Here is a 12602-nt window from a genome sequence, read left to right as displayed (position 1 = left end):
CCACAGCAGGGCCTGTGCTTACGTTCTTACTCTAAGTAACAAATCATAGCTCTTCCTGGAGTGAGTCGGGGCACCCAGGATGGTGCACTGGGTTAAGCGTCCAACTCTGGATTTCGGCTCAGGTCATGACCTCAGGGTCATGAGATCGAGCTCCCAGCTCAGCGTGGAGTGGAGACCGCCTGAGATTCTCTCTCCCTCTCCTTCTGCCCCTCCTCCTTGCGCGCTCTCTCTCTCAAAATAATAAATAAACCCATCTTTAAAAATAATAATAGCTCTTCGTGGAGTCAGCGTCATGATTTGGAGATAATTCAATGTTCCTCCATAGTTTATTTACTATAAAAGTAACAGTATCAAATTAAAGGAAAAAAAAAAAAACAAAAAAGAAAGACTTTCCATAACCTAATTCCGCAGACACCACCAGGTAGTCTCTCCCAATTTCGGTCCACACAGAGGCACGGTTGACCTGCTACCATCGCAGCAGAGAAACAGATTTTAAAAATCTATGAATCCGTGTTTATAAGCTGCCTTTTGGATTTCTGTCACTTGTTTTTCTCCGTATTTTATAGTTCCGGTCGTTCAGCAACGACCATTGAGAGCCGACCTCGAGAAGCATGGACACTGGACGCATATTTCAAGGCAAACGCAGGTTTGCCTCAGTGTCCAGGAGGACGGTATCTGCTGCCAGTGACACCGCGAAGGTCCCCTGCTGAATGAACACACATAACGAAGGCCAAGAAGGTACAGCAGGCGCCGCCCGAACCTGCCCCCCGGAGGAAGGGTGGGATCGCCATCCCAGCTTCCCGGAAGCGCACACCGAAGGTGGCTGGGAAAAGCCATCTACCTTCAAGCGCTGAAGATGATCCACAAATTAATAAAAAGGGACCTGCCCTAATTTCTCCTTCCATCGCTGCCCGTGCCCGTTAACGAAGGCGCATACGCCTCACTCAGGCGGTCCTGGAAGGAGCCCGAGCGAGCGGCGCTCTGTTCTGCTCCACGAGGGGGTCCCTCTCTGCGGGGGTGAGACCCAAACTACGTGCAAGGACCCACCATGTTGTGAAAACTCAAATGCTGGGGTGCTGGGACCTGAGTCCTGAAGCTCGTGAGGCTGGCCGGGATGGATTCCTGCCCGTCGCCCCGCTGACCACGGTGTGAGAACCAAAATGACGGTCTTTGCAGAAGCCTGTGACTTGCCAGGGGTGGCTGGTGGGTATTATGACATTGTGGGGAAACCTCTGTTGACCGCCTCTATCTTTAAGCAAACCACCGCGAATTCCGAGGCTACGATTTTGTGAGAATGAAAACAAGGCGGCCAGCGTGCGTGTGGCCGGGGATGGACCGCGTCCACAGGCCACCATCACCCCTGACAGCAGGCGGCCGGCCAGTGCGTTTGACCCAATGCTCTCTGGATTTTTCAAAACTTCTCGACGTGCTCAGGCTAAAAAAATGCTCAGTACCAGCATTGAGGCACTTGAAGATTCCACCCAAAAAAAAAAGAGGATTTGTTAACGGTCCGTGAACCCAACAGGAACGACGGCAGGGGTGGCCTCCGCTAGCCGGGAGGAGCACGCGTTCTCGTGGACGTCTTTGTTAAAAGAACCAGACAAACAACATCCTCCCTACTAATTTTACTTCCCACAGTTTGGCTTCCTCCTCTCCAGCCGGGCGACCTCCCCACACGCTACGGCCGCGGGAAGGATCTGGGCCAAGCCAGGGCCGGCCCCCCCCGCCCCCCCCCCGGGCCCCCGGGCTCACCAGGACAGGCAGTCCTTGAGGGCGTTGTAATAGGGCAGCTTGGAGACCACGCACACCGCAAAGGGCACGAAGCAGCCAGCCGCGCCCGCGGTCGGCCAGGACGGCTCCCAGTGCGCCTTGCCGTTGTAGAAGCAGGACTCGTCCTGGAGAGGAAACAACAGGCCCGGGTCACCTCCCGCCCGCCGGTCCCCACACTTCGACCCTCAGCGAGCGGTGGGAGCACCGCAGCAGCAGCAAGGGGGCAGGGGCCCGGCCAGCATCCTGCTCCCCAACAGCCCTCCAATGTCCCTGCCAGGCCCCCCACGGTGCCTGCTGTCTGTGACCTGCGAGGTGGCACAGACGCTGAGACGCGTCCCAGCCCGGGAGCAGCTCGCCACCCGGCAGGAAGGGGCGCGCGGTAAGAACATGGTAGATGCAGACGGGGCCACGGGCTCTGCTTAGGAGGGAAGAGAACTGCAGCATCTGAGCACGTGTGTGTGTGTGTGTCTCACAGCTGGAGGAGGCACGTGGAGCCGGGATTCCAGAAGCCAAGTTGCTGGGAGCCACGGTCTGGCCCCAGTGCAGGGCTGTCGGGGTTTTTCAACAGGGACAGAAGCTGCGAGAACAGTGTCACACAGGGACGCTGCAGACGTGAGGGTCATGCAAGGCAGGTACGGGGAGGGCCCTGCAAGCGGTGGGCAGGCCGTCTGTGTCACCCCAATGCTGAATCTACACCCACTACTCTCAAATCAGTGTGCCGGGGGCCCCCAGGCGGGTCACCGTCCTCTCTGTGCCACCGTCTGCCTCCTCATCTGTCAAGGGGGGTGACACTGATAGCTCCCTACTTCGCTCATTGTCATGTGGGTGAAACAACCCCGCGGGAGGGTCATGCCCAGCACTGGGCTGCGCACACATGGGCGGCTGGCCTGGGACAGCCATGTGCCGTCTGCACCCCAGGAAGGGCCCAGTCCACGGGCAGACAGGAGTGCGGGGCAGGGCCTGGGTGGTCACTGGACACACGGGGAGGGAGGGGAGGCCGGCATGTGGGGCCCGGGGCACCCCGAAAACACTCAGGCGTGAGTAAACCCCATAGGATGTATTTAACGTAAGCGCCTCTCCTAAGGGTCGCTTCACAGACGAGCTCCCAGAGCACCTTCCTGAATGATCCAGCCACTCATCGTGTCGCTGCTGGAAGTGCCGGCCAGGGAGGGCTGGGGCTCGGCTCCCTCCTCGTCTCCCACCTCTACCTAACCCAGCCGGGCAGGCCGTCAACGCCATGGCACGGCCTCGAGGGGGGCCTCCCTGAGCTGCCACCGCCTGCCCCGGGACCCTGGTCCAGAGGCCGAGGTCGTGCACTCAGACGTCAGCGGAAGGCTGGGCTCCCACGTATTTCTGAAGCCCATCAGGCGTGTCTGTGCCACCCCACAGGCACGAGGGGTCAGAGCCCGTCCAGTTGCGCCTTATGCCCCCCGACACTCAGGGTGACAGCCGTGAGGATAACTGCCCCAGCCTCTGACAGCAGAGTGGGGAGGGAAGTCCGGGCAGCCACCTCCCCTCGCCATGGATTCACAGACGTCCCTGGACAAAGCACCTTCTGCTTCTGGAAACCCTGTGGGCGCCTCTTAAGGTGCGCGGGGGCCCCGTGAGCTCCGCAGAGGCCGGCCAGCTCACACGTGGCCCTGCCTGGGTGGATGAGGGCCGGGTCCCGCTCGCGAGGCCCAAGCCTGTCACCCCACACAGAAGGTGAGGGGCGAAAACCCCCCGGGCCCCTCGGCGGATGCGTGGGTGGGCAAGCCGGGGCGCACACACACCGCACGGTACGACCCGGCCATAAGGATGGAGGCTCTGCTACCCCACAGGGCGAACTCTGAACGCGGCCCATGGAGCGGGGGCAGCCAGACACCGAGGCTGCCCGCAGGCTGGTCCACTGGCAGCAGGCGTCCAGCGCAGGCAATCAGTGGGGGCAGAAGGCAGACGAATGGGGCCGGGGGGCTGGACTTTCAGGGTGACGCATGCCTCTGGACCAGACATGGTGGGGGCTACACCCCACCGGGAGTATACGGAGCGCCCCTGATGCTAAAACGATTCCAATGGTGGTGGTTGTGTGATGTGCATCCCCGCAAAAATAAAAAATACTGGGGCGCCTGCGTGGGTCAGTGGTTGAGCGTCTGCCTTCGGCTCAGGTTGTGATCTCAGGGTCCTGGGATTGAGTCCTCCGTCGGGCTCGCTGCTCAGCGGGGAGCCTGCTTCTCCCTCTGTCTCCGTCCCTCCCCCCAACTTATGTACATTCTCTGTCTCTCTCTCAAATAAATAAAATCTTAAAAAAAAAAAAAGCAAAAATAGTAAGAAATACTTAAAATGAATTCCAGAGGGAAATCGCGGCAGTCACGTACGTGCAGGGGTCGGTAGTACTGGGCAACCACGCCGTACGTCCTGTTCCCACAGACATCCGTCAGCACCAGAAAGTGGACACAGTCTTCCTTCGGTTCGGAGGCCACACACAGGCCCCCTGTGGACAGAGAGAGAAGAGGAGATGTCGTCAGGGCCCACGGCACCCACCTCTGAGCCCGGGGGAGCCGCCCCGGGGCCTGGAGAACCTGTCCCCACACGGCCAGCCGGGGCACGGGGACGGCCGGGTGCCATCAGCCCTGCGCCCCTCGATCCCTCCGCCGCCCTCTGTGCTCTGCAGGAAGGAATGTGAGGCAACTACAGACAAACCCTTTGGGGTGCGCCCGGGGGAGGCAGTGCAGGGGTGTCCCGCTGTCCCCGGGTTGTAACCTAGGACCAGGAGATGGCCCCCACTCCCGACAGAACCCCCAGGCAGGGAATGCCAGACAGGAAAGCAGGGGTTTTGCCATAAGCCACTTTGGTGCTTCTCAAGGACAAGGAAAGCACGAGGGCCGCCGCTGCCAGGACCGGGCCACTCTGGGCTGTGGGGCCCCGGGGTGCGGTGGGGGACCCGGGCCCAAGTGCGCTCCGCGGGAGATGCCACAGGCTAACCTTGACCCACCTGCCAGACGGGACCGAACATCGAGGGTGAGGGTCCTTGGGAAGCACATCCAGGAACCATGAGGCCCGGCCAGCCCGACAGCCCCTCGTCTAGGATGCAGTTTTCCAAACCAGGGGGGCTGTGCTATGTGGTCTACACACCCTGTAGCTCCCAAACCCCCAGGATTAAGAGAACCAAGTCCTGTGGCTGGACCTCAAGGCCGCGAGGGGGCACCAGCCTCCCAGCCTGTCACACTTTCCTGACTTGGTTTCTAGAAAGTGCCGTGGGTGCGGCTGGAGAGCAGAGCAGAGGATACCTGGGAAGCAGAGCTGAGGCAGGGCGAGCAGGTCCACGCCATTGGGGACAGTGATATCTTCGGGAGGGAGGCCCTTCCAGGGCTCGGATTTGGGCTTGTCCCTCTTCTTTCTGAAGGAGCGCCTCCTGGTCTTGCTCAGGGTGGCACAGGGGGCGCCGGCCGTCTGACTGTCCTCCTTAGTGACGAAGGGAGGCACAAACATGGACAGAACCTCCGGTTCGAGAGGAGGGCCGCCCACCCCCTTCCGCTGGGCCTGAAGCAGAAAGGGACACAGTCACCCACGGCGCCCGCCTTCGCTCCGCCGCACCTCCATCCGAGCCCGGCCTCGGCGTGTTCCCCTTCCGCCCACCCCCGGGTGCCCAATCCGCACCTGCCAGGGGCCCCCACGGTCAGGACCACACGGAGGTGGCCTCAGGGCCCTGGAGACTGTGCACCCAGGTGAGTCACACCTTGGCGAGGGACTGGCTCTTCAGTCGCCCCGGGCCACACCACGCAACAGTCAGAGCCCGGGCCACGGGCCGCCTTGACTTCCAACCCAGCTCTGGCTCTGCTAGGCCCCAGCGGCCAACATCGCCTCCTTGGGCGCCCTTCCAGGGGCTGGGGTCGCAGGTGGAGGGCCCAACCCCGACGTCCCACCGGAGGCCCCACAGGCTGTCACGGGCTGGTGGGGCGGCCCGTGTACTGCGCAGCCCAGCGTGGACGGGCTGCTGCCCCACGCCCCATGCCAGCTGGGCCATTCGCCCAGGGGTCCTGTCACAGGCGGTCTGGGGACACACACGGAGGGTGAGAGGACTGCCGGCTGCAGAGGAGACACGCGCCCTTCCTCCCGCAACCAGACGGTCCCCCAGGACCTGCGCATCGGGGTCGTCCAGCCTAAACGCTTTCAAACTCTAACTGGGTGCCAGATTTTTAAAAGACCTTTTGCCTTTTCACTCCCCGCCCCCCAAAGGATAGAAAGAGCACAGGGCTCTGCCGCCGACCTCTGCTCCCTGTGGCCTCGATGCCTGGGAGCTCGTTCTGGGGAGAAGTGTGGCCAATCCCGAGCTCCAGGGAGGGGGTGGGGGAGTCCCCGGGCTGTGACCCAGCGGCAGGTGGTCAGCTCCCAGGAGACAGAGAGCCGGTGGGAAGGGGGGAGGAGGCCGGGCCGGGTGGGCACCGGGTAGTCCAAGATCTCGGAGGGACTCGGCATCAGGAAGGACCCGGTTGTCACCAGGAGAAATGGAATTGTCGTGGGCAGGAAAGGAAGGGCGGGCATCACGGCTTCAGGAGGAATCTTGGGACCCCAGGGGATCTCCTCCTACCCTGGAGAGGATTCCTGCAAGGAACTGTGGCAGGAAGACTCTCTAAACTCAAGAAGCTTATTTTTATGCTGATTGATTCATGAGAGAGACACAGAGAGGCAGAGACACAGGCAGAGGGAGAGGCAGGCTCCCTGCGGGGAGCCCGAGGTGGGACTCGATCCAAGGTCTCCAGGATCACGCCCTGGGCTGAAGGCGGCGCTAACCCGCTGGGGCTGCCCTGAGACATGTCTTAAAATCACACTGATGATGCCTGAAACTCGATCCTGGGACCCCAGGGTCATGCCCTAAGCCAAAGGCAGATGCTCAACCGCTGAGCCACCCGGGCGCCCTATGTTGTATAAACAGGCAACAATTCCTTTATATTTGGGAAAAAAAAGTCTAATACCAGGAGGAGGAACAACGATCAAACACGGGAAATCCATATTAGTGGATTTACATCTCTGTGTATCAGGCACAAAAGGAATCCATGTCTTGAGTTACAGAAAACCTTTCTAAAACCTTCCTATAAAAACCCAGCAGTTCGGACCTACGTACCCATGAAAGTATGCGCGTCCACGCCTTCTCACATAAAACAAGACACCCGTGGAGGCTGGGCACACTTTCCTGCAACCTCCCCTCTGCTCCGTCCCTCTGCCCTAACATCCAGGTGGCCAGAACAGACACCTCCCTCCTTGCAGGCTGTGCTCCCCCCTCCCCAAGTGCTGACTCCCTGCCCCATCGTCCTCAAGTGCCTGGCCTGGCCGGCAGTCTCGACACTCAGACACTCACGTGGTGTCTCCCTTGGGGACAGCGCTCAGAGTCCCGCTGCCAGCTCAGATTTCTTTCCAGTCCCAGACAGGCCACACCCAACTGCCTCCGACATACCTGACATACTCAGGTGGGTCCTTTAAACGTGCAACTTCAAATTATTAAGTTCGTGCTGATTTTCCTAAAACCTGAGCGTTCCACCCATATGCTCCCCTGATAAAGACAGTGCCCCTCGGGTCTCCAGAGCTGCCCTCAGGCCCCTGCTCCTCACTCCCATCTGCAAGCCCACCCTGCAGGGCCACTGGCCTCAGGAGGGCCTCTGAAGGCAGCCCCCCCCCACCCCATCTGCACGTTTCCAAACCAAGCCCCCGCCCCACCTGTGGCTCAGAGCAGGTACAGATTCTCCACGGGCTGATCCTTCAAGGTGTCTGCCCTGAATGACATCGCCTCCTCCCGCTGGGCCCAGGGCGCCCACCTGCACCTCCATCCAGGCTCACACGGGGGGGGGGGATCCCCTTTTGAAAGAGCACATGTGACCTTGTCACCTGCCCCAATGGATAGTGGCTCCTGCCACCTGGCACCAGCTTTTGACCCCCGCAGACCCCTGGATGGCCCCAAACCAGGGTCACAGACCATCTGTCCCTCCACCAGAATGAAAACCGAGTCTTTCCGTACGTCACCGTTATTACTGTGTATTCCACGTACATGTCACACGTGTGCATGTGGCACAGGCAGGATGACGACCTGGACTGTACACCTGAGCAGCAGGCCAGCCTGCTTCCAAAGCCAGGGTGTCCCCAAAGCCGTGCATGACTGACCCTCTCATTCTCCAGACACAAGCAGCCGTGGTCCAATGCGGTGCTCTCCCCTGTGGTGCTGGTCCCTGCCCGTCCCTTGCCTGACATGTGCCCAGTCCCCTCCCCCATCCACTTCTTCATCTTCACCCTCACTGGAGGGGGACTTTCCTCCCCTGCAGCCAGGCCATCAGGCTCCTGACTCCTCACCTCCTGGAGCACCTCCATCCTCCACCTCCCTCCACCTCCCCCCCCATCACCTCCTAGAGCACCTCCTATCACCTCCACCCGCCCTGGTTCAGCACAGAAGATGGCTCTCGGTGGATGCTGCTCATCTATCCGCTCATCTACTCCGGGATCTCTCAGAGTACAGTCTCTAGGGATACAGTCACCACGCTAAGGAATAAACTACTTCTCGCTTATCTGGAGCCACTTAAAGTGAAACGGCCAAGATTCAGCCAACCTGGCATTCAGCAGCTCATCACACATCTGTTTTTCCTCTGAACGTATACCCTTGTCTTTTCTGATCGGATAAGCCATACAGTCTCATGTTTAAAAGCTAGCAACCTTATAGGAAGAATAAAAGAAATAAGAACAGAAAGGAGGACAGCCCGGATGGCTTGGCGGTTTAGCGCCGCCTTCAGCCCAGGGCGTGATCCTGGAGTCCCGGGAAGGAGTCCCGCGTCGGGCCCCCTGCATGGAGCCTGCTTCTCCCTCTGCCTCTCTCTCTGTGTGTGTCTCTCATGAATAAATAAATAAAATCTTAAAAAAAAAAAAAAAAACAGAAAGGAAAGGTCCTCCCAATTCCGTGAAAGGGTGGTTAACACCCCGTGCACAGTGTGAATTTCAGTCTTTTCCTTTCTTATCTCTCTATCAATATGATTTTTCCCCTTTGATACAATCACCCTCTTTTAACAGTGCCACTAGCATCTTTCCCCACCAAAGCCCACTGTGTGGCTGACTTCCGTGTCGCATCTGGACGGTGCCTCGCGGGGACGACTGAGTAGTGTACCTGGCCCACCCCCTACGGAGGAGTGGCTGGTGTGCTCTCAGTTCTTCATCACACCCACACACTGAGCAAAGGCAGCAGCAAGCAGCCTCTGCCATACATACGTGCACATGTCCGACTGTGTAACCAGAATAAATTCCTGAGAGCACAGGCCTGGATTCCAGATTGCAACTGCCCCTCCTCCCCTATGGGGCAAGATAAGGTCCGTTTCCACAGACTCGTGAGTCATTCCTGCTCGTCTCTGGCAGACACCGACTTGCTAACCCCTACACGGTAACAACCATTTCAGTCAAAAAACCAGAGCTAATAAAAAAGTAAGACACACAACACCCTAATTCATAGTGTCACAGATTTACTTCTGTGAGGTTGTAGAGTGGCACTCACACAGGATGGGCCATCATTTGTGAAATAAAACAGAAAACAATAGTTTTTTGTTTGTTTTTAGTGCTGTAGAACTGTGATGTCCAGCACAGGTAATAGCCATGTGACTATTTAAATTGAATTTAATTAAAATTAAATGAAATCAGGGCACCTGGGTGGCTCAGTGAAGCGTCTGCCTTCGGCTCAGGTCATGACCTTGGGGTCCTGGGATCGAGTCCCACATCCGGCACATTGCTCAGTAAGGAGTCTGCTTCTCCCTCTGCCCCTCACCCCACTCCCCCTGCCCGTGTGTTCTCTCTCTCTCTCTAATAAATAAATAAAATATTTAAAATAAATTTAATTTACTTTAATTTAAAAGCCAGTTCTACAGTACCACTAGCTGGCTTCAAGCAGCTGGTAGCCACGCATGGCTAGTGGCTGCTGTACTGGATGGCACAGACGAACACTGGCGCCATCACTCAGAAAGTTCTGGTGGACAGTGCTGCTCTAGAAAGTGAAAGCCAGGATGCTCCCCATTAAAAACAGTTACGATGCGCCTTCACACGCGAGAATCACACTAGTGACCTACTCTATGGACAGTGCTCTTGGCGCTCTCCCACCACCCGGATGGGTTAGTGGCGGATCCTTCCACACCCCACCCCTACTCTCCACAGTAACCAGAGAGTGGAGGGAAATGTAACCAAGCACAGAAACTCACACGGGGACAGAGCTCTCTCTGTCACCGTCCTTACAAAATAAAACCACCCAGGCTAAGAAATGAGATGAAAAGTTAGGATGCCTTAACCACCCTAACATTAAGTAGGATGGTTCTCATACCTCTGGGTGTGTTTTCACCCGTCACCAAGCAGAAATGCCTCAAGGACAGAGACATGGTGATTTTAAAGGTTATTTAAAAAAAAAAAAAAGCCTAGGATGTTGGAAATAGAATTGCTATACAGTAAAAGTAGCCAAGTGAAGTCATGTGTTTGGTTAACTGTAACGCCAACATCACCCTTAAAGGACGCTCACTCCAGGAAGTTGGACCCATCCTGTAAGGCCGCCTTTTTCCCACTCCAAATATTTGCTCTCCACCCTTTGTGGAACCCCTAAGTGAATCAGCGTCTAGGGAAAAAAAAAGGATAATCATCAGAATGCAGAATAGCAAACTGCCCCCCTGGCCTGGGAAAGCCGCAGCCTGCTTGGGTCGGGAAAGCACCACCGTGCACATTCCAGCTGATTCATCCTACTCTCAGGACACGTCTCACGTTGGGGCAACCAACACATGTGTTGAAATCACCCAAGAAGCAACTGAAACCAGGTCATTTCCTATGAGAAGAAAAAGGAGGAAATGCCATTTGGCAAACTAGAGGCAGGGAGACAACTCAGTTGATGAGAGACAGAGGTAAAAAAGATATGCAGACACCATGGGGGCTTGGGGAGGAAAGAAGGGGGAGGGAAATGCAGAAACCATCAAAATGGGCTTTGTATTGAAGTCAAGGAGATGGGGCACCTGGATGGCTCAGTCGGTGAAGTGTCTGCCTTCGGCTCAGGTCATGATCCCGGGATCCAGGTCATGATCCCGGGGTCCGGGGGTCAGGGTCCTGGGATGGAGCCTTGTCTCCGGCTCCCTGTTCATCGGAGAGTCTGCTTCTGCTTCTCCCTCCGTCCCATCCCCCCTGCATGTGAGCTCTCTTTCTCTCAAATAAATAAATAAAATCTTTAAAGAAAAAAGTCAGAGACCACTGAGACACTAAAAGACATTTGTCCAGTTAATGTTAGCACCACGTAGCTTCTCCTGATGACCTCAACCCTTCAACGCTGCAGCCCCAAATACTCAGGTGCCTTCCTGCGCCTCTCCCTGCTGTGGTCCAGAACCAGAGGACCTGCCCAACTATCCGGGCGGCAGAGCCGAGAATCTTGGAGTACTCGGGGCATCGCCACTAACGAAAGAAAAATGCTGGGATCCCTGGGTGGCGCAGCGGTTTGGCGCCTGCCTTTGGCCCAGGGCGCGATCCTGGAGCCCTGGGATCGAATCCCACTTCGGGCTCCCGGTGCATGGAGCCTGCTTCTCCCTCTGCCTGTGTCTCTGCCTCTCTCTCTCTCTCTCTCTCTCTGTGTGTGTGTGACTATCATAAATAAATTTTAAAAAAAAAGAGAAAGAAAGAAAAATGCCACAAACAGTTATATGGACGTCCCAGGCCAGGAGAAAAAGAGAGTCACAACCCAATTCAAAAAAAAAAAGCCTGGGTTGCAGAACCAAGAAAAAGTGAGGGCACAGGAAAGAAACACAGAAAATGAGAATGCCCCAAACTGCTGCTTTCCGGGAAAAGGGTTTGTCACTCTGGCCGCCAGGACACAGAGAGGAAAGGGGGAGGGGGGGGCGATGCTTTTTCTGCAAAGGAGACAAACCGCTAGGTTTCATCGCAGGGCGGCCAAGCGCCGGGCACGTACCAGGGGCCCGCACACCCCACACCCCACACCCCACACCCCAGACCCCAGACCCCAGACGCCGTCCGTGCCTGGAGCAGCGCCCGCCGCGCAGGGAGGAACCGGGGTCAGGACGGAGCCCTGCGTCGGGGCCGCGACCCCAGGCGCCCCCGCCCCGCCCAGGTGTGCGTCCATAACGCCGCACCTGGACGGGCGCCCCGGGAGCCCGCGCTCCTCCCCAGGCTGCTCGCGGCGGCCCCCACCCCGCCTCAGTTTCCCCGCCCGCCCTTACCTGCTCGGGGCCGCGGAGGCTGTCCCGGGAGGGGCCCAGCAGCGCGCACAGCTCCAGCAGCCCCGAGGGCAGCGCCAGAGCCTGCGGCCCGGCCTCCGCCATGCCTGCTCGGCGGCCCGGCCCGCTGGGCGCACCCCGCTCGGGCGCCGACCCGACCCGACCCGACCCCGACCGCGACCCCGGCCCCGGCCCCGGCCCCGGCCCCGCGCCGCCTGGGCCAACACCGCGCGCCGCGCAACCAGCCGCCGGGTCCGCGCAGAGCCGAGCGCGGGGCGGGGCGGGGCCTGCTGGGGGCGGGGCCTGCTGGGGGCGGGGCCTGCTGGGGGCGGGGCCTGCTGGGGGCGGGGCCTGCCGAGCCTGAACGCGGCCTGGTCGGGCGGGACGATCCCTGGGGGCGTGGTCTTCCGGGGGGCGGGGCCTGCCGAGCCTGAACGCGGCCTGGTGGGGGCGGGGCGATCTCTGGGGGCGTGGCCTCGCGGGGGCGGGGTCTGGGGGCGGCCCCGGGGCCGGGCGGGAGGGCGTCATTTCCGAACCTGCTCGCGGGTCCAGGCGCGTGCGCGGTGTGTGCGCGCGCAGCCCTCCCCCCGTCCCCCCCGCGGGCATCCCCCTCCCCAGGGAACGGAGGGAGGAAGGGGC

The 12602-nt window shown here is 59.0% G+C and overlaps 1 protein-coding gene across 5 annotated transcripts in view; it reads right to left on the bottom strand.

Moving 5' to 3' along the window:
- DENND3 (DENN domain containing 3) overlaps window positions 1-12149 on the bottom strand; it is a 51072-nt gene extending 38923 nt beyond the window's left edge. Inside the window, exons 1-5 of one of the 5 annotated variants that reach the window (XM_055313996.1) lie at window positions 10464-11625; window positions 10260-10369; window positions 5037-5289; window positions 4125-4240; window positions 1753-1895 (exon numbers count right to left, since the gene is read on the bottom strand). In XM_055313996.1, the coding sequence (XP_055169971.1) occupies window positions 1753-1895; window positions 4125-4240; window positions 5037-5289; window positions 10260-10295 (548 nt within the window). In that variant the 5' untranslated portion in view covers window positions 10296-10369; window positions 10464-11625. Of the gene's footprint in view, window positions 1-1752; window positions 1896-4124; window positions 4241-5036; window positions 5290-10259; window positions 11627-11966 lie in introns of those variants that run through there. The other 4 variants (XM_055313991.1, XM_055313995.1, XM_055313992.1 and 1 more) reach the window with 4 other exon arrangements.
- Window positions 12150-12602: the final 453 nt, after the last annotated feature.

The sequence above is a fragment of the Nyctereutes procyonoides genome, unplaced genomic scaffold, assembly GCF_905146905.1.
Source record: "Nyctereutes procyonoides isolate TBG_1078 unplaced genomic scaffold, NYPRO_anot_genome, whole genome shotgun sequence".
Taxonomy (NCBI): Eukaryota; Metazoa; Chordata; class Mammalia; order Carnivora; family Canidae; genus Nyctereutes; species Nyctereutes procyonoides.
Note: the sequence above shows the minus strand (reverse complement) of the source record. Positions and strands in the feature narration are given on the sequence as shown.